Genomic DNA, 21,734 nt, shown 5'->3' on the forward strand with positions numbered 1-21,734 from the left:
AAATTGCTTCTAAACAAAATTATTTTTAGAAAACAACTGAATTTTTTATCTACCTTTCTTTTTAAATTGGTTTTTATTCTTTAAAAATCAATTTAAAATCAAGTGATTTTCAAATTTGGTTCCTATTTCTTCAAAGGTATTTAAAATGTTTCTTTTAGCCAATCGGGTTTACAAACTTACTCATGAATTGTAAAATAATTTTATAAGCTCTTCAATCTTTATACATTCCCTAAAAGAGTCAAGCATTATATGCTCAATTTGACATTGTGATCTACTATATGTTAAGTCTGTTTTGGAATGACTGTTAATATTATGCAAAATATTTTAGTTTTGCATAAACCTTACTATAGTGATATGTGAACCGTTGAGTGTTTTTAAACTTGATCAAATATATGTGTGAATTTGATCATTGAGATTATGTAATGAATCCTTGCTAATAGGGGTTAGATGTTGGTATCCGCTCACAGGATTGTATGTGAAAATATGTATATATGACACTAAACTTTGATCAATTGTTTGTATGTGTTTTAAAATGATTATGAGATTAAATTACATATTTGTTTATTGGTTCACTATGTGCTTTGGGAAACAAATCATTGGGTTGATTTATAAATTCAAAATACTCGTGTCTTCTTTGACTCTATTTTATGTTGTGTTGTGTTGTGTAGAGTTACTCACAAGATACATGGCTCATACCATCATTTACAATTTTCATATTAAAGTTTAGCTGGGAGTTGTATCCATAGAGCGCTTGGTAAAGTGTAATATCGGACTTGGAGTTGTTAAGCAACTTTCTCAAGGATTGACATTATTTATAGGTTTTTAAATATCTCGATTTTGTTTAGATAGTTATGACATTTGGTGTTTATTTTTGTTTGTCCATATTTATGAATTGTAAGTTTTAAAGAGGTTTATTCGAGAGTTTATTCATTTAGAGTTTTTTTTTTTTGGACTTTATTCATTTGGAGTTTTATTATATTTGAAGTAAGTTACTTTTAAAAGAAGAAGTCATTTTTATGAGGTGGCAATATCCTATTGGCGGTTGAGATGGCAACAACAATAAATAAAACAAAATGGGTCTTATCTAGATTCACGGAGATACCGTACTTGTTTCAAAGAGTTTCGAAAATCCATTAATCCGTGAAAGCCTTTGCCACTTTTGCTGTAACCTCTCGCCACCGCCACCTCCACCTCCACCTCCACCTTTTGACCTTTACCTTCTCAACAAAATTTCTCTCTAAGACTTTAAGATTTAAGGATTTCATTTCCTAGGAATTGAATTCTCAACCCCAAAAAAGAAGAAGCAAAAAGCTTTGAAATCTAAAAAAACAGGAGGGGTTTGAATTTGATTTGGTTGGGTATGGCGGTGCTGTTGGAGGAAATCGTGCAATCGGTGGAGATGTGGCTGAGCCTTCTGAGGAGGCAGAAGGCGGAGCAGTATGTGGACCCGAATCTCGACCCGGTTCTGTTGGTTCCGGGTATCGCTGGTTCGATCATGAAAGCGGTTGATTCCGGTAACGGTAAGGAGGAGCGGGTTTGGGTTCGGATTCTCGGAGCCGATTACAAGTGCCGCTCCAAGCTTTGGTCTCGCTTCGATCCCTCTACTGGTAACAATCTTTATATATAATCTTTTCGTTAAATTTATTTATTTATGTGCATAGATTGATGGATTTTTCATTGTTTGTGGACTCTGATTTTGGCATTTCGAGCTCAGATAAATTGAATTTCTCAAGACCTAGAAACCTTAAATTGAATGTTGTGAAAATTCATGAATTTAGTAACGTGATCACTTGCTTACACATAAATTATCCTGTTAGACATATTAGGGATTAAAAGTGATCACTTTTGAGTTTATTAGGGAATAAATGCGATTGCTTTAAGTTAAAAGCAATAACTTTTAAGTTTGTTAGGGACTAAAAGCGATCAATTTTAAGTTTGTCGGGGGAATAAAAGCGATCCCTTTAAGTTTTTTAGGTACTAAAAGCGATCACTTTAAACTTCAGGACTAAAATCACTTATGGGCTAAAGTTTAGGGACCGGGTATTTTAGACTTAAAAATAAATATTTTAATTCATGTTCATAGCACATGTATTGGAATTGGTGCATTGGGTGTGATGGCAAGTGCGCTCTGTCCAAGCAATGTGTTGTGAATTTAAAGTCTGGGAGTCAACCTCTCCAAAAATTGGGGACACCGTTCCTAAACAATGCAAAAATGGAAGCCTTTGTGTACTGGGTATGGACTTTTGTTTTTAATAGCAAGTGTATACTTCCTAGAATGCTGTCTACTGCTAATTGCTAGGTAAGTCAACAAATGGTTGTACGCACCTGCACACAAATATTCAGTATCGTATTATAGATGTTTATTGTGCTTTGCATTGCTGCAATTGCTTTTATACTTCGTAAATTTTTTTATATGAAACAGGTAAAACTGTGTCTTTTCTAGATTTTCTTACTTTAAAATTTCTGGTGGTGTTGGATAATGATGTTTATTATATGAAACAGGTAAAACTGTGTCTTTGGATCCGAATTCAACTATTGTGGTTCCTGAAGACAGATTTGGACTGTATGCAATTGATTTATTAGACCCTGACTTGGTGCGTTATGTATCATGACTTTGTATTACATTTACATTTGGTAAAACAAAAAGGCTTTACAGTTGAATAGCTTACTGTCCCTAACAATGTTAAGCTTTATTAAAACCTTGAAGTAATAGCTAATAAGTGTTATTTATGTACACTGAATTGAAAAGTAAAACAGTTGGTAAAATTTTTACTATGGTGGGATGTTTCTGTTTCCATTTCTGTTTTATTAACCAAGTATGCTGTAAGTGATGAAAAATTGAACTGCTTATGGATTTATTATAGTGTTTTGTTTGATGCAGATCATTGGGCGTGATTGTGTTTATTATTACCATGACATGATTGTTGAAATGATAAAATGGGGTTTTCAAGAGGGAAAAACACTTTTTGGATTTGGGTATGATTTCCGCCAAAGCAACAGGTACCTGCTAAACTGCTTGATAGATGTAGTCTTTATAATTCTTAGTGCTGTTTTTGTTCTCACGCCCCCTCAGTACATGTCCTATGTGCTTTGGCCTCTATAATATTTCTTTCAATGAATTTTATTACTAATTAAGAAAAAAACAGGAGCCTGCTATACTGCAAATTTAGTTGAATGCAACAATGTTACAAATTTTATGCACTCGTACAACCTGTTTCATACTTCATGTCTTGAAGTTTCTATTGTTATCGGATCTTCATTGATCAAAAGTTCTGAGAGGTCAAGCTGGCCTATCACAACCTTTTCTTTTCAATATGTTGCTTTTGCACCCATGAAAAGAGGGGGGAGGGGGGTATTTAGCTAAGAAAGACAAGGAACAATTCTAAGGAATATTTCTTCCTACTGGCAGAGGAAACTGATAAACTATCATTTATCCCATGAGCTTAAGCTAATAGGAAAGGGTGGATAGAATCACTTAACTATTGTTCTAATGCTCACATGTCCAGTTTTAACATCCTGTGTCACTCATCATTGATTCTTGCTTCCTCGTACTGCCATTGAGAGCCATCAACTTCACAAGTGGATTTGTTCCACCAAGTGGTGAACGTTGCCAGTTATGGATGATGAAGGCAATAATAGATTTATTTCCATTGTCTCTAATTGATACATCAAACTTGAGTTTTCAATATGCTTAAGGAAAAGGATTCTTTCATCCTTGGAACTCGACTTTCTTTTGTGTTTGCTCTTCTTCAGGACCTGTAAAGAAAGATATATTATTTACTTAAAAGTTGATGTTCTATGTGCTGTTTCTCCCAAGATAGGATATGATTATGAGTGTATGTTGAAGACAAGTTAAATACTATGATCCCAAATTCTGTCTTTGTTGAAGCCAAGTTAAATGCCATGATCCCAAATTCTTCAACATCAAACAAGAGCTTTTTTCCATTACCTTAGTGTATCAGCTGTACTAAGTTTTTGCTGCAATCGACTTCTGTACTGTCTCAAGGTTCTTGCATCCAATTAACAAAGCTCTTGTATGAATGTGATAGAGTTGGACCCATGTGCTTCTCTCTTTTGAAAACTCTGAAAAATTATAATTCTAAACATATGAAGGATTCTACCTCCCCTGCACAAAATGGGAACTCCACAGGAACGTTTCCCTTTAAATAACTTCAGCTTCTGGTTATAATAAAGACTTCAAAACAAACAAACAAAATTAAACACATGTAAACCACAACTACCATGTAATGCCAAAGTTGTGAAAAGCAAGAAACATAGAGACTGATGGTAGTTCATTATATGCACACTGGATGGAGCATTCTACTAATGTAAAAAATGAAATATTAAAATGTCACATGTCTTGCACAGTTGCACATATAGATATTGAATTGAGGCGGACTTTAAATAGTTTTCTTCTTTTTATTATTATTATTTTTTATTTTTTTATTGTGAAATTTTTTTGTAGAGTAATCTCATCTCTGTCTGTAATTGGGCTGGATTCTTGATGCATGAAGATCTTTTTCTATTCTTGTGAGTTAATGTCTTTAACTTGTCTATGCTTTGTTTTTGTTATAGATTGCCAGAAACATTGGAGCAGTTAGCTGCAAAACTAGAGTTAGTATATAATGCTTCTGGAGGGAAAAAGATAAACATCATAAGTCATTCTATGGGGGGTCTTCTGGTGAAATGTTTCATGTCCCTGCATAGCGATGTAAGAATCTACATTCCTTTTCTTGAATTATTCTTATTTTCTTTTCTCCCTTTCCATATTGTCTCTATCTTTCTCTTTCAAGTTTTGGTTATTTCTTTCTTAGCTGGTTGCTTCAGTTTTGCTGCAAGGTAAACTCTCCCAATCTTATGCACTTTGTTTTGCAGATTTTTGAGAAATATGTGAAGAATTGGATTGCAATTGCTGCACCATTTCAGGGTAAATGATCCTATATAACTTGAACGCATTGGAGTTTTGGAGCATATTTATAGTAGCTAAGAGACCATAACTCCTAGCTCCTTGATACATGCAGAAATCGGGAACCTTGTTTTGTCAAAATTAAAATTTGAAACACTTGATATTCTCTTCTCTGTATGGAAATGGCTTGACTTTCCTCTTCACTTTCTTGGCATGTATTGCCTAAATTTCAAATTTGCAAAGGGTGGATCTCATATATAGTGTGTATAATGTTGTACATGCTTGTGCCACTTTCCTTGTTAATATATTTTCAATATGATGTCTTGGAACCTGTTATTTTCTACTGATTGATATATTCTAAGAGTCTAGCCATTCTTAAAATATTTTTTTTTAATGATGTGGAACCTCACCAAGGCAGGGCCCTTTGGACCCACCTCTTGGGGAGTAAACCACGAATAAACGACCCCACTAGCCAGAACTGTGCATTAGGTAATCCAGCAAAACTTCTAGTGAGGATTGAACCCAGACATCTACTGCTCATCCCAAGCCTCCATCCACTAGGCTGCATCCTGATGGATCAACCCAGACATACTACTAGTAGCTACATGACTAATAGCTGACTTTGGAGGATCACCTTGGAATCGTTTGTAGGACCATTTGCTGAAAGTTTTAACTTTATTAGCATGGTTTAATCTTCTAAAATCTTTAATCAATTTGTTAGTCAAGGTTGAGCTTCTAAAAACTCCTTGTAGTTTCTTTATAATTGTTGGTGTTAATTTTCATCCCTACTTCAATGGTGTCAGAAAATATACCAAAAAGTTGATTTTGGATTGAGAACTTTATCAGTCCTGTTGAAGCATTCTGTGAAATTGTCCAACAGGTGCACCTGGATATGTTACGTCTACCTTTTTGAATGGAATGTCATTTGTTGAAGGATGGGAACAGAATTTTTTTATATCCAAATGGAGCATGCACCAGCTGGTATGAGTCCCTTACTTTTGGTATTTCAGGTTACAACTATGTTGGGACTTCCGGTTTTGTTTGCGTTATTGGTATATTTTGATTTATGACTGCTTATTGAACTTTACATCTGCCACTTTTGTGTTAGTGTTGAATATTGTGCAATAATCTCTATCACTAATTCTCTCCTTTTGAATTTATATATATATATATATATATATATATATATGGGGTTAGGTTCAAGTTACACCTAAGACAACTCTAAGCAACGTTACACAACCCAATTAACTTGTTATTGAATTCATATTTTGAAAATCTAACCGTTAAATTACATGTTCTATATGTTCTTAACATGCATGCCAATTTTCAAACCAATTAGATATAATTTACCATTCAATCCATAAGCTCATCTTTTATAGATTATATTAAATTACAAAAACTTAAATTTAAACAATTGATTGATGACATGGCTATGAATTTTTGATCATCTTGAAATTTTATAAACATAGAGAATATACGAAGATAATATAATCCAGCAGTAGATTTATCAAAATTCACATTTAATTAAAAAATATTAGATGGTGTAACTTGAACTCAACCCATATATATATATAGATACTTGGTGTCCTTGTTTTCATCTCTATATGACAACAGAAATTAAGTTAAAATGTATGAATGGTTAGGATTGTCTAGTAGACCCTCTCAAAGCATCATTATCTCCAAGACTCTTGATCCTCAACTCCATTATATGGGAAATTAGAATTCTACAAATCAAGAAAATTATTCGAAGATTCCAATTTCCAATCTCAAGTGTGTGTATACACACACACACACACACACACACACACACACACACACACACATATACATATATACATAGATACTTGGTGTCCTTGTTTTCATCTCTATATGACAACAGAAAGTAAGTTAAAATGTATGAATGGTTAGGATTGTCTAGTAGACCCTCTCAAAGCATCATTATCTCCAAGACTCTTGATCCTCAACTCCATTATATGGGAAATTAGAATTCTACAAATCAAGAAAATTATTCAAAGATTCCAATTTAAATCTCAAGTAAATTGAGGATTTCAGTACCGCTCTCCTCCATCAATTAAGAGGCAACTGAATCATTATTTCCACAACCATGGTAAAAAGATCAGGGAAGAGGTATTTCAGTGAAGAATTAACTACACCATAAGTCGTATAAAGATGAATCAGTGTGCCATCTCCAATAAAAATATATCTTTTTATTGTGGGATGTGAAAGGTCTATTCTTGGTCCTTTTCCACCCAATTAGATTTGATTGATCATTGTACTTTTTAAGAGTTTTATACTGAGCAAATATGCTATATGTTCCTTTCTTTTGTATTAGTTTAAATTAGGGAGCGTATATTGGATACTTACATTTTTATTTACAAAATAACACATTAAATCGCCCCTTCAAAAGTAGGATTTTCTAAGGCGGAGAAACAATTTTAGGACAGCGGGAGCATTTGTTTATAACCGTGTGCTTCTCAGTCCCTGAAATCTGCTATATTACACCCTAAGCTTTTTCAGTCACTAAATGCTGTAAAATATGAGTTATTCTCTGGCATGCGTGGGCCTGCAGGGTTATGTATATTTTGAGGTTTTAGTTTTGCTATTCATTTTTTTTTTCTCTAGAAGCATTATATTGTCATTTTTGTAGGAACATTTAAGCATTTGGTGATAATATTCATTCAGTTTATCTGATTTTGAGTTTTTGACTGCATTAGTTGCACTTTTTCTTTTTTTTTTCCTTTTTCTATAATGGTGACTTTGATAGGCGTGCACACACACACACACACACATATATGTTTGCAATCACCAAGGTTCTTCAGATAATATATTAAATCGCATTCAATTGCCCCTTTAAAAGTAGGATTTTCTAAGGCGGAGAAACAATACTAGGACAGCGGGAGCATTTGTTTTATTTCCTTTTTCTATAATGGTGACTTTGATAGGCACACACACACACACACATATATATGTTTGCAATCACCAAGGTTCTTCGGATAATATATTAACATGTTGCAATTTTGTCAGCTGATTGAATGCCCATCAATATATGAACTGATGGGTTGTCTGGATTTTCATTGGCAACACATTCCTGTTCTAGAGATCTGGAGAGAGAAGCAAGACAGTGATGGGAACTCTGATCTTATCCTAGAATCTTATTCCCCAGAAGAAAGTATAGAAATTTTTAAGGAAGCTCTTTCAAGTAACACTGTAAGCCCTGAACTCTTGTTGTGCCAAGTACAGATTAGTGAAGTTTGTGGTAACTTTAATGTGGATTATTTTACTGTCTCATGGTTTAATGAAAAATGAAACTTGTCATGTTTGGACTTTGGAATATTTTTCAATTTTTAAAATTGTAAGTCAATTTTTTAGTTGAGACATTCTTTAGATCCATGTTCATAAAAGGTGAGCGTTACAATGGCAGTCACACATCGTAACCCTCCTTTTATTTGAGTTTATATCCAGTTGTGCAAAACAATTGACAATTTTTAGAGAGCTAAGTCAGCTAACTATGGCCCTAGATAGCACCAAGTGGGATTAAGGGTTAAGGTTGAGTAGAGAATTTTTAGTTGTCACATTCTTATAAACTCTTTATGTTTTCTGTTATGTCAAGTTGTCAACAAATGATTGTAACATATGTAATTTCAGGGTTTTCTTGTGATTAAGAATTGGACTTGGAGCTATGGTTGCCACTATATATCTCCACACAGTTTGCTTGGTGCTTTGCTATATATTTGTTGTTTGTATTTTCCCCAAGGAAAATAAAATAATGATGAGCTTTGCATTAACCATCATGTTGTAGAAATGCCACCTGTGGAATATTATGATTGTTTTTTTTCCTGTTCTTATTTAACATTATGCTGAAACTAGATGAAAAGAACTGATATTGCTTACTGGACTTTATGCATATCTCCAGGTCAATTTTGACGGTGAAAGTATTCCACTACCATTCAACTTGGACATCTTGAAATGGGCTAATGAAACACGAGAAGTTTTATGTTCTGCTAAAGTTCCTTCTCAAGTTAAATTCTACAACATATATGGGACCAATCTTGAGACACCCCATAGTGTCTGGTAATATCTCCATTAAATGAAGTGTTATGGGTTTATTGCAGTCAGAAACTATGGTTATTGAGCAATTTATTGTGGAATAGAAGCTTATACTAAAACTAAAATACTAATATGCCACTATGTTCTTTTGATACTGAGTTTGGTTCATTTGATCTCTAAAAGTTATTTACCATGCGCAGCTATGGAAGCGAGGAAACTCCTGTTACTGATTTACAAGAACTACCATTTTGCCAGGTCATTATCTACAACAAAATTTAATCCATGTTGTAATTTGATTTCATCTTTTGCTGCAAGTTACTGTTTGTGCTGCAAGTTACTGTTTGTGTAAGAAAGCTAACTTGTGTTTGCATAATTTCAGCCTACATATGTATGTGTGGATGGTGATGGGACAGTTCCAACAGAATCGGCCAAGGTATGCCAGATTTTCTATTTGATCTGTTATGATTTCTTGCCATGGATGATCTTTTTAACACAGCTTTAACAGTTGGTATTCACTGAAGTATCTCATTTATGATTTGTGGTGGCTGCATTTTTTTTTTTTTTGTTGCATTTCTAATGCAGCGAGTGAAAGCACGTATCCTTTTTACTCTGTTAATGCTGTTTCGTAGGGTTAAACATTTATGCATTCTGACTTTGAAATGGTGGGAGTGAAATTAGCTAAATTATTAAGCCAAAATAAAAGTTAAAAATAATAAGTGATTATGCCTCTTCTTTGCTGGTCCAAAGAAAGGGATTAATTTAATTTAGAGAAGAGATTAGAAAAACGCTGGGTGGATGGGTGGGGGAGGGAGGAAAAAAATTGTTTGGACCTCCACATGGCATAAAGAACAAATTGAAATGAAAAGAGATGAAAAGGGAAACTTAACACCTTGTTAAAGGAAAATATACATTAATTGAATAAGAGCTAGGATCATGATCAAGCTCTTAGGTATAATGCTTGGATAATGAAATCTTTCTGATTTCTGTAGCAACATTTTCATTACCTGGAGTGTTAACCATATAATAAATTGGATAAAAAATCTGAGAGTGATAAAAAGCTGGATGAATAAAAAAGGAAATTCCTTGAAAATATTTATGATTAATAAATGAAACACAAAAATAGAATACTAAAGCTGACATTTCATTTGTAAACATTTTGAAATGAAGAAACCAAGCTGGCATATCATTATTCACCTATTACACAGGTTTGTGTTATATGCATGCGGGATACTAATTGGTTTCACAGTTTCAGACAACATATCAGATGATTTGAGCAAGTTATAAAAAACAAAAAAAGTAGATTAGACCAATGGTTTAGCTTTTATGATTTCCAGGAGCAATAAAACATGGAGAAAATAAACAAGGAAAGTCTTTTGAATTTGATGATTTGTACAAATGTAAGATTCTCTTAAGAACAATATGACAAGCCAAACTTGATCTTCCATTGCTGATTATAATAATTTGAAAGGAGAAATGCAGCTATAGTCTCAACTCTCAACTACGGCCTTTTCCTGATAAATTTTAGATTGACAATTGTGAATTATGAACTGGCGATCTATATAACCTGCTTTTTCCTTCCCTTATAGGCAGATGGGCTTGATGCAGAAGCAAGGATTGGAATCCCTGGTGAGCATCGAGGAATTCTCTGTGACCATCATGTATTTCGGATTCTTAAGCACTGGCTGAAGGCAGATTCAGACCCTTACTACAACCCTGTCAATGATTATGTGATATTACCCACTGCATTTGAAATGGAAAGCCACAAGGAAAAAGGCTTACAAGTAACATCTCTTAAAGAAGAATGGGAAATCATCTCAGAAGACCAAGTCAAACAAGACCATATGGCTGATGCAAAGCCTATGGTGAGTTCCATATCTGTTTCTCAAGTGGGAGATAATAATTCTTCGCGGGCTGAGGCTTGTGCTACTGTTATTGTTCATCCTCAAAATGAGGGCAAGCAGCATGTTGAGCTAAATGCCGTAAGTGTGTCAGTTGATGCATAAATTGGTTCCCATTGAACCATTTTATTGAACCCCGAAAGGTGAAAGTCTCCTGTATAGTCATCTGTGAGGTTAAACTCGTGTATTAAGAATCTATATGTAATGTGTGTGTGATATGTAAATATGTATGTACAGACTATCAAGATTAAAATTCATTGAACTTTCTTATAGGTTTATCAAAGTTGTTGAACCGTATATGTTTGGGTGTGAGCCAGGAAGGTGGTTTACACGAATTAAAAGACGTGAAGTTCAATGTTGTAACGGTCTTATTCTAGGCCCCATTTCATTCAAGTTCTTGTAGTTCTGATGTCTCTGTTATTTTCTCCACACCTGCTTTTCTATTTTAAGGCACTCGACCTTTACGAAGGCTATGGTGAGGCAGTTAATTTTGGGGTGTGAAGTGGTAACAAAATGGGATTGATTTGGATGTTCAATGTGGCTGTCTAAGCACGAGAAAAATATTTGGACACACCCAGAACACAACTTTGTTAGGCTGTTCTACTGAAAAATGTTGTTAAAACATTTGATGTCAGCGTTCGTTAAAAAGTTGTGAAATTGTTGTCTAAGAAACATTTTTTTTCTCGTGCAAAATTGTGTTCCCGTGGGTGTGTCAATAGGTACATCAACTTTCACTACCAACATTTTTTTATGGGTGAAGCTTGTATTTAATGCATTTTTTAACTGAACACAATACGATTTGGGCAGGTATCCAAAACTAGGTGTCGTAATCGTATCGTGTCTGGTGCAAAAATGCATAAGACACAAGCCGCTGTATTTTTGTTTAATAATTGTTGGTCTGACATCTTAGGTAACGTTTTGATTGGGCTGAAACGCAGCGTGTTTGCGTTTCAACGCTTTTTTTTTTCTCTCAAATTATTTTTCTATAGTGTTTTTCAGTTTTAGTTTTCAGCTGTATCCAAACGGACCTCTAGTGTACTTAAATAAAATTAAAAAAAAATAAAAAATAAAGGGGGAAGGGGGTGAAGAGGAGGAATGGAGATATGGTTAGGTGAGATTGCGGCTGCTGCATGTGGCCATGAGTCTCTAGCCGATCTAGGGTTCCGAAAAAACAAAGGTGGAGGAGGAGGATGAGAGGGACTTGGCTTGGCTGTATGTCGGTTAGATTGAAACAAAGAGGTGATGCTCTTGCCAATTTGAGGTTGCTAAGAAAAACAAAGGTGGAGGATGAGAGAGGAGAGAGAGGCGTCTAGTTTAGATGAAAGAGGCGCTATTAGGGCTAACAACTCCTCTCTTGCATATGTGTTTCTTTATCTATTTGACACCTATCCTTCTTTGCAGCAATTGCTACAAGCTTGTTTGGAGGAAATCTCTATCTATAATGAAACGGTGTTACAAGCATGAAGCATGAAGCGTGCCTTTCTTGGATGCATCAACAACAACGTGAAAGAGAGGAATAATCCTCCATATTAAGAAAACCATCCATATTCCAAGTGGATTGTCAATTTTATTTTCTTCTACACAAAACATTCTTCAGATAATGCATAAACAACAATTTTGAACTTATTTACTTGTAACCAACAAGCGTTGTTGATAGCCAAGAGCTGCTAGTAGTTCAACTCGCACCTCCTGGTGTTTCTAGTTAAATAAAATAAAATAAAATTGTTGACATATATTAAAGCAAAGAATGCCCACTAGTAGCCTTTAAAATTGTGATATTGAACATATCAATATATTATCAATCAATATATATATATATATATATATAAAAGCAGAGACCTCATACGAGAGTGCTTGAGGTTCAGCCAAATGGCGCTCTACTTTTACATTTAACATTTTCTTTACCTCTTTCATTAATTTTTTTTACTGTCACCCAAAAGTTCACATTAACTTATTTTACTATTATCTCATTAATATCTTATTAATTGTCTAAGCTTATACCACACACTATTTTAGTATACCCACTATTTTAGTATTTTTTAGAAAAACAAAAAAAGAAAGTAAGGACTAATAGTAATAAAGTTCTACCAAGTGGCGCATTCTATGTAAAGAGAATTGAAATATTCTCAAGATAAGAATAAATTAATTATTGACTTTTTGGTTCAATATTTCAAGACTTTTCTAATTAAAAAATAAATATTATTTGTATAATTTGGTTTAATGTTTCAAGACTTTTTATCCCTCACACATACACACAAACTTCTTTGCATTTTAATTCACAATTTTCACATCTTGCACTTCTACCCCTTTATATATATATCTAGCCATAGCCCTTTAAGCCATCCTATGTCGAATATACACAGACAAAAAACGATGTCATTTACCTTCAATCTTTCGATGACACCTACCTAGCTCTAACATTGTTATTTCATTTAATCATAATCCGTATGAGTTGCCTACAACCAAGGAAAGGGGGGCTTTCATTTTATATTGGGTGACAACATATGGCAATTACTATTTTGATGTTAAGGTTGGACGTTGTGAATTTGTGGTTTTTGTAAATAATGTAATTGACCGTGGGTGTTTAGTATGTGTATTTGTTTTTAGAATTAAGAAGAAAGAGAAAGACACATTCTATATCAACTTTTATTCTATAATATTCCTCCAAAGTTTTATTTATTTATTTTATTTCTCATCATTGCAATTGACTATTTATAATGGATATATGTGTAAAATTTATAACGGTTGTTTTTTATAATAGACTCATTACAAATAAAGTTCTATAATAATTATGTTATAGTAATTATACAACATTCTCCGAAACCATTTTATATAAAATATTACAACATTATACGTGCATCGCACGAGTAACTTACTAGTATATATATAAAAGCAGAGACCTCATGTGGGAGAGCATGAGGTTTAGCCTAGTGGTACATTCGTTGAGCTTCTCTTACTTAGGCTTCCACCTCATCAAAGTTTACATTTATATAAAAAAATTAATTCATTGAGTGTATTAATGAAGTTAATACACATTAATTATATATAAGTATGCACTAATTTTATATATATATATATATATATATATATATATATAAAAGAATTTTATATGGTTTTTTTCTTAAAAAATATATATAAGAAAGAAAAAAACATCACGTGAGAGACCATGCAATTCTGTCATGTGACGCTTTGTAAGAGTAATTTTTCATTTAGCTTTACACCTCAACTGCTTTACATATTTGGATTATAATAAAATTCTATTAATAGGATATCACTATTTTCACTGACTATTTAACTTACCACTATCATACTTCAATACATAAACGTGACATCATAAATTTTAGATGATATTTCCAAAAGCCAACTAAACATTTACATTTTTCTCAACAAAAAAAAAACATTTACATGAAATTACAAATTTTTTATGCTAACTCCAAGCCAACGTAGAAACAAAAATTATGATTAAAAATTTCAGCAAAAAGAAAAAAATGATTAAACAAACAATCAACTTATTACGCTACATTTTTTTTAGAAGATATTACACCACATAATAACTAATTTCTAATTTGTGTAACTTTTTCTCTATAGTTTAAATTCTCCATCCCTTAATTTTGTATTACATTATTAATTTAACAAAAATCTCTTCATGTTATTGCAAAATTACTTCATGTTATTACTTTAAAATATTTTGAATATTCTATATAAGTTTTTCACATAACAGCTTAAAGCATTATCCGCGCATCGCGCGGGACCATGGCTAGTTTCTTATAAAAGTCGAAGGGGATAATCAAAGTTGACTTAGTTGGCCTACCATCTGCTAAACCAGAAAGAAAAGTATCAATTAAACAAAGCTAATTATGTAATCAACTTAATCATACGGACAGCCAAGGGAAAGTGATGAACAAGTGGCCTCAAAAATATATATTGAACAATGAGTGGTGGAATAATGGGATAAATTTCATCTTAGAAGTTCTAAGGAATGGCTATTACAAAAAAAGGCCTCCACTAGTATATAGTATATACAAGCCTTAAAAAAGACAAAATGTTAAACAATAACCATAAAATATTTGCAGAAAGAACAATGATCTAGACATTCACTCTCTTTTTCTATTTAATCCGTAAAATAATCTCTAAGATTTCAACTTTATCACAACATTGTAGATATCGCTAGGTCAACTTAATCAAATGAAAATTTTTGAACATACGGATAGGATCCCATCTATATCAGAGATTCAGAATATGAAATTTTCATTTGTGCTGGAAAATGATTTCACATGTAAGCTGTGATTTCTTTAAAAATTTATGGAGCATGCAGCTATGAACAATCAGATGATAACAGAGTCGATGTTTGCCACACATTTCTTCATACTATACATCACCAGTAAGACGAATAAAAAAAATTGGGAGTTATATAGATTGACCAGTTTTTCTTAGCTCCTCTTAGATGAGAAGAACCTTTCATTATGACCGTTTCTGCTTTTCATGAAAATCTGCCAATTGAACTCGCTTTCCATTCTTCTCATATTTCTGGTTGATTTCCTCCAAACGTTTAGATACCTAACAACTTAATAAAACATATGTACATGAATATCTGGAAAACCAAAAGAACAATGAAAGAAAATCCAACAGAATAATACTAAGCATTTTAAGAACTTCTAAGCCTGCATGGCAAATTGTAGGATGGAAATGTGGATCAAGGTGTCTGAGTAACCTAATCCCCAAATCTTAGGATGCTGGAATATAGATGAAATTTCAAAGATCCTAAGTGTCTTATTATATGAATATGGTGTAAATAAAGTGTCTGCATAGCTTAAGAGTGTATGAAAGTGGGACTTCAGTCATTGTACCCCTCCATAATAGTGTGGAACGTATCATGAAAGGTACTTCAGGAACTTCCAGGGTAATAGGGACAATTATTTCCTTCCTCTGCTTACATTAATTAAAATACAAATTACTAAGTGTGGCTACATGAAAATTTTATAATCCTACTCATCTTGTCCATCAAATTACTTCATTAGTTCTGGTGTTTCCATATGATACTAGAGGTATGCTTTTGGGAGAGGCTAGTGCCACTACTTTAACCTTGATTCCCAGGGTACAAAACCCTCTCAATTGTTATAATTCCATCCTATTCCTTGTTGTAACACTTTGTACAAGTGTACATAAAAATTCTAGCAAATAGGTTAAAGGTGTGCCTCAATGGTTTCATTAGCCCCTGCCAAACAGCTTTTATACCTGGGTAGATTTCAGAAAATATTCAACTTCATGTGGGTGACAAGTGGGCAGTGGAAAAACTGCTTTAGTTGCTCAAGAACTGATTAGCAATTATCATAGGGATGATCAGCTGCCTAGCTGCACTGTTAAAGTTGGTATTTTGAAGGCTTACAATTCAGAGGAATGGGAGTTCCTTTAGGTATGTAAAGGCTATTTGTCCTGAGAAGATTGTTGCATGGGTCAAGACTTGTATTTCTAAAGAGCTTTTGGTATCCTCAAATGAACGACAATTCCGCTCCCTCCAAACAATCCACATCAAACAGCCCAGCACCAAATTCCAAACATTCGAGCTATATTTCCCGAACCAGTTTCTCCAACAGATCAATAGGCTCACAATAGACCCTGTCATGACCCAATGAATCCCAAACATCTTAAACACATCTTCCCTGAGAGCATAAGCAACATCACAGTTAAGTAAGAGGTGGTCCACTGCTTTCCCCATTGCTTTGACACATACAATTCCAATTCACTAATGGTAGCCCCTCCTCAGAAAGAATATCCAATGTAAGAATCCTACCCAAAGCTACTGTCCATACAAAGAAGGCTACCCTCTTAGGAATCTTAATGGTCCAAATACTCTTCCAAGGAAATGGGGAAATATTAGCACCCCAAATCTCCTTATGAAAAGTCTGAGTATCAAACTTACCACTTCCTTTAAGGCACCAAGGCAACTTGTCACCCCCCTCACCTCTTGGTTATGGCCACGGAGGTTTTTAGCAAGCTGATTCAGAGGGCTGTTCAGAAGAGGGGTTTTGTGCTCGACGATCTAATGTGATCTAATGGCGGCCAATTTGAGCAGAGTGGAGATCGCTAAGCAAGTTCTTGACAAGTTTAAAATTTTCTGGTCTGGCAGCCAATATTAGCAACAAGTGAAGTTTATTTTGGTGTGACAGAGTAGGGAAAGCAGCAAAATTAGGTTTATTGCATTTTAAAGAGGGAAAGCTTCTGATAAAGTAGTTTTGAGTTCCTCTTATTTCAGGTAGGCTTTCTTGGAAGGATTGCAAACCTTTGGTTGCTAAGATCACAAATAGAACTCACTCTTGGTGTCCCACATATTTGTCCTTTTCTAGTACACTCCAACTGATTTAATTGGTGTCATACAGTGTGCAGTTCTATTGTGGTGAGGCAGGATGAGCAGATTTTGAATGGATATTTGTGGAATTGCTTGACTAAAGGGAGTGCAAGAGCTTAGGTGGCTTGGAAGGATGTAACTTCCTAAAAAGGAAGGGTGCTCGGGCTTGTTCAAAATTTCAGAGTGGAATAAAGCTGATGTTTTTAAGATTTATTTGGTATCTGTTTGCTTCTGGTTCAATTTGGGTAGCAAAGACAGAAGCTTATTACTGAGAGGAAAATCTCTGTGGAAAGACTGATTCCAGCTGCTTGTTCGTGAGGATGGCAGAAAACTCTTCAACAAAGGAGCATTGCTAGGCAATTGCTGAAGCATAAGTTTGGAAATAGTGAGAGGATCTTTGTGTAGCATGATAATTGCATGAGGATGGGCCTTTGCAGCTGAAGTATGGAAGCAGAATCATCCATGACTCAGCTAGCCACTCTTCAGAAAATCTCTCTAAGTTCATAGTGAATAACTTTTGGTGTTAGCCTCCTGGCAGGCCTGACAGCTTAGTTGTTATTCAAAGCAAAGTTTGTGATGATGAATTTGCGAGGTGTAGACTCAATTGAATGGCTGCCAGCTGCCAACAAGAAAAAGAAATATAGTTGCACAGACACAAGGAGAGCTATTTGTCAAGTGAAGTCTTCCGTTAACTGGTTGAGGTTAGATTGATTTCATAAGAATATTCCAAAACATGCTTTTGTGACCTGGTTGGTTATTCAGAACAAACTCACGGCTAGAGACATGCGTGCTCAGTGGAAATTGTTGAAGAATTCAGATTTGAGCAATGTTATATTGAAAATAGAGAGAAAAGAGAGAGAAAATCAACACATAAATTTACATGGTTCAACTATGTGCCTACATCCATGGGAGTGAGCGGTTGAGAATTCTACTATGTGAAAAATAAGGGTTTACAATGAACTCATACTGCCCCAAGAAACCTTAACACGGTACATTGAATTTCCCAATATACCTTACCATTTCATAGGAGGCTTTGCCTTCCGCACCCTACAATCTATTATTTGGCCTAGGCATAACACACTTAGATAAAGTCACATTGGGTCTCATGGACTCTGTTCCACTTTGCTATCCTCTGCCCATGAGGCCTCTAAACTAGAGACCGGTGTTACTTTCTCATTCAAAATATGAGCCACTACCTCTAACTGGGATATATAGGGAACTCGCTTTGTCTATTTTTAAGAGGAAGAATTGAGTCCAGAAGTCATCTTTTCATAGAATGTTCCTTCTCAAAGAGAATCTGGGAGTCTGTCCTTAGGAAGTGTTTCCATAGAAGGAAGATCGGGGGGAGGAGTGCGGAAGTTGATTGGGCTGTGAGGAAGCTGAAAGTAAGGAGCCCTCAACACCTTATAACTTGGCTTAGGCCGTAACAATTTATCACCTTTGTAATGACTGAAATGCTTGTATCTGTAATAGCAGGATAAGATCCAAGGATGAGCTGATACATCATACATGCCATTGTTGCTGATGTTTGGTTTAGGTTGTTCAGGCTGAAAGGAGTTGAGAACTCCATAATGAATAGAGCCATTTATTGTCTAGGGAAGCTTCCAACCACTGGTTTTAATGCATCATGTTGTTTCGGGCTCTTGTTGTTTAACTAGCTTTAGTTTTTGGCTGCTCTTTCTTGTGTTTTTGGTTGTAGTTTCAGTTGGCCTGCTGTGTCTTTGTGATGCAATATTCTATGTTCTGTGCGATGTTCTAATCTTTTACTTTGTTTCTGTTGTTTGCAGCCCAAGCTGCTTGTTGTATTTCTGGTGCTTGGTTCTTAATGAAATCTCATTTCATAAAAAAAATAAAAATAAATGAAGAAGAAGTATCAACATATCTAAAATGGAAATCAGCACTGGTATGTAGAGGGTGCAATAATCATATATGAAACTTATTAGTAGCAGCATAAGGCAAGATTTCCTATTGACACAAGAAATATCTTTTGAGTGCACTTCAGAAATGCAAAATACATTTTCTTAATCCTTTGGAAAATTAAAATAAAAGCTATGTTGATTAGCAGTTTAGTTTTTGATGATAGAGTCGGAGAGCACTTGTACAGAAATTTAAATAAACAGCATTCTATACACAACATTTGTCTGAACAACTAATAACACTAAACAAGCTCCACCACCTCCCCAGCCCACACAAAAAAAAAAATCAGTGTTCAAAAATCCATGTAAAGGTCCGCTTCTTTTTCTTTTCTCAGATCACTAAAGGCACTTCAATTACTTGCAAACGAAGGACAGAATATCTCACCATTGCATATGGTACAAATAAAATGATGTCAAATATGCATAAAATCATATCGGAGCATTTTTGCAGTCAAACCATTTTGAATGAGTTAAGAATTGATGATATTGATTTTTTATTTGCATTTGAGCTAGAAGCATTCCTTTCTTGAGACATCTTCCCTTGTATCATTTCCCAAAAAAGGTTAATGTAAAATCAATTTCAGCTGAAGAGCATTTATGGTCACCAAAGAATTCAAGCTCAAATGGAACCTCCTCCCCTTGTAATAGCAAGATGGAGGATGGGGTCATTTATTCATAACACACTACGTGCATGTGAAACTTACCAATTAAAAAAGCAATTGAGGTTGAATCCCAAGTCAATGTGGCACCAAAATTGGTGTAAAACTGAGATTATTTTAGTTTCTAGGGTTCCTAAACTAGATATGACCAACTGAACTAGCTGAGTAGCTATGGCTTCATATCTATAAACTTTATACATATTCTATGAAGCTAAGGATAGCCAAAGTGACTGCATGTGTAGAACTAGATAAATGAGTCAGTGACTAGTCAGAAAACTGAAAGCAATGATCAAAATAACCCCCACCATGAGATAAGCTCAAAAGGGTTTAAGTTACACCAAATATCCATGATCATTTAGAAAACTCTCAAATACCAAAAGCAATTCCTCCCCCACCCCTCTTCGCTCTCTCAGAAAAATTCCTAATTTTGGAAATGCAGGAGCGACTACTTCCTTTGAGATATTTGTAAAGGAATTCTTTGATTTGTAAATTGAAATACAGAAAAAGGAAGTTGGCAAATAGTCCTTTAGTCGCTTCTTTGCATCAATCTGCAGAAACATACAAGTAATGCCCATCGATGTCATATGTTTCTTTTTGTGCTTGCATCAAAATTCTATAATTTACTACATTTTTTTGGTTTGTTAATATATATGATAAAGTTTGAACTTATGGCATTAGCTCCATCATGGTTTCTCTTTACCATCAAGCCAAGACACTAAAGGAATTCTTTTTAGTGTAGATGGGATTTGATCCTAGGTCAATTGTTCAACAACAAAAGGCTTTACCAATTGAGAACCCACTAGAATTTACTACATTACACAAGGTCACTTGTATGTTTTGAACATTTCATGCCTTTTAACCTAAAATTGAAAATTTCCACTTTGGTAGAGATAGATTAACCTCAATTATGATTTATTAATGTGCAAGTTGCCTGAACTAGTGACCTTATGCAAGAGGTTCAGACAATTTGCTTAGGCATCAAGGTTATAGTCCATATGTGAAGAAAAATTGATTATGGCTTAGAGCAACTGAAAATATCAGATCCAAGCATTAGGACAACATTCAAAGGAGAGAGAGAGAGAGAGAACCTTAATTGAGTAGAGGCCATAGGTAATAATGTATTTGGATCCATTGCATCCTTAAGGAAGTTACGCAAAGCATGTATGAGTTTCTCAAAAGGTAAGTTTATCTGATAAACAGAACGAGAACATTACATGCGAGAAACTATACAATTAATTTTAATTTTAAGCATACAAAAGATCCTGTGAAACTCACCATGTCACATGGCAATACTTTAGTAGGGCCAAACCAACCTTATAAACAATAAACACCCTGGAAAATGAAAATGGTGGATATGTATCATGTTTTACCCCAAATCACAATGCTTCTAAGGCAAATCACATATGTTACCAATCACTAACCTCATAAAGAAAGACATCCCAAATTTGAAGAGCTAAATGGAAAGGAGAAGAATATGAGAAAACATTAATGAACCACTGACTTGCATACATGCTAGGATTTATCATTTCTTGGGTAAAATGCTCCCCCAGCTTGGGCAAATGCTCTCTCACCAACTGATCAAACTGAAAAAGATACTGCTGTACCAGATGCAGTCCTACCTATCAATACGCATATAACAGATTCAGAGCACTAAAATACATATTTCACTGTAGTCAAACAGTAGATGGGCTTTGGCATAATAATGAACATAAGAAAATTCAACAGCCATTAAGGCTATTAAGTTTTCCTTGTTTAATAAGTAATGGTATTTAATTAAAAGAATAGATTACTTCATGCTCATGATGATGAGCACAATACAAGAAAAACTAATTACAAAAAAATATATATTATGCACAAAATTTAAGTGATTCTGTGAAATTTAGAAGGGAGTTTCAATTTGTAAGTCTCCATGCCCTAGACCAATTAAACATAGTTTGAACTTTGAATCAGCAGTAACTCAAA

General features: G+C 34.4%; 1 protein-coding gene and 1 long non-coding RNA gene across 2 annotated transcripts; one reads left to right on the plus strand and one right to left on the minus strand.

Annotated features, from left to right (window-relative positions):
* Nucleotides 1-1,092: 1,092 nt before the first annotated feature.
* LOC142643369 (lecithin-cholesterol acyltransferase-like 4) lies at nt 1,093-11,264 on the plus strand. The gene is made up of 11 exons (XM_075817973.1): nt 1,093-1,607; nt 2,503-2,594; nt 2,882-3,000; nt 4,576-4,711; nt 4,876-4,927; nt 5,787-5,887; nt 7,931-8,113; nt 8,820-8,977; nt 9,154-9,208; nt 9,333-9,386; nt 10,540-11,264. The coding sequence occupies exons 1-11, from the start codon at nt 1,361-1,363 to the stop codon at nt 10,954-10,956; spliced, it is 1,614 nt and encodes a 537-aa protein (XP_075674088.1). The 5' UTR covers nt 1,093-1,360; the 3' UTR covers nt 10,957-11,264.
* A 3,794-nt stretch (nt 11,265-15,058) lies between these two features.
* On the minus strand, nt 15,059-21,477 carry LOC142641958 (uncharacterized). The gene is made up of 4 exons (XR_012845559.1): nt 21,194-21,477; nt 21,048-21,104; nt 20,861-20,961; nt 15,059-15,415 (listed from the first exon to the last, which is right to left on the minus strand). It is a non-coding gene; the product is annotated as an uncharacterized LOC142641958 (long non-coding RNA).
* Between the last annotated feature and the right edge of the window lie 257 nt (nt 21,478-21,734).

This window comes from Castanea sativa, chromosome 7 (genome assembly GCF_040712315.1).
Source record: "Castanea sativa cultivar Marrone di Chiusa Pesio chromosome 7, ASM4071231v1".
NCBI classification, from domain to species: Eukaryota; Viridiplantae; Streptophyta; class Magnoliopsida; order Fagales; family Fagaceae; genus Castanea; species Castanea sativa.

What these genes read in the sequence shown, in the direction of transcription:
- LOC142643369 (XM_075817973.1), top strand. Translation starts at nt 1,361, where the DNA reads ATGGCGGTGCTGTTGGAGGAAATCGTGCAATCGGTGGAGATGTGGCTG. An exon ending in GATTTCCGCCAAAGCAACAG is followed by an intron (nt 3,001 to 4,575) that starts GTACCTGCTAAA and finishes TTTTTGTTATAG; the next exon opens with ATTGCCAGAAACATTGGAGC. An exon ending in AAGCTCTTTCAAGTAACACT is followed by an intron (nt 8,114 to 8,819) that starts GTAAGCCCTGAA and finishes GCATATCTCCAG; the next exon opens with GTCAATTTTGACGGTGAAAG.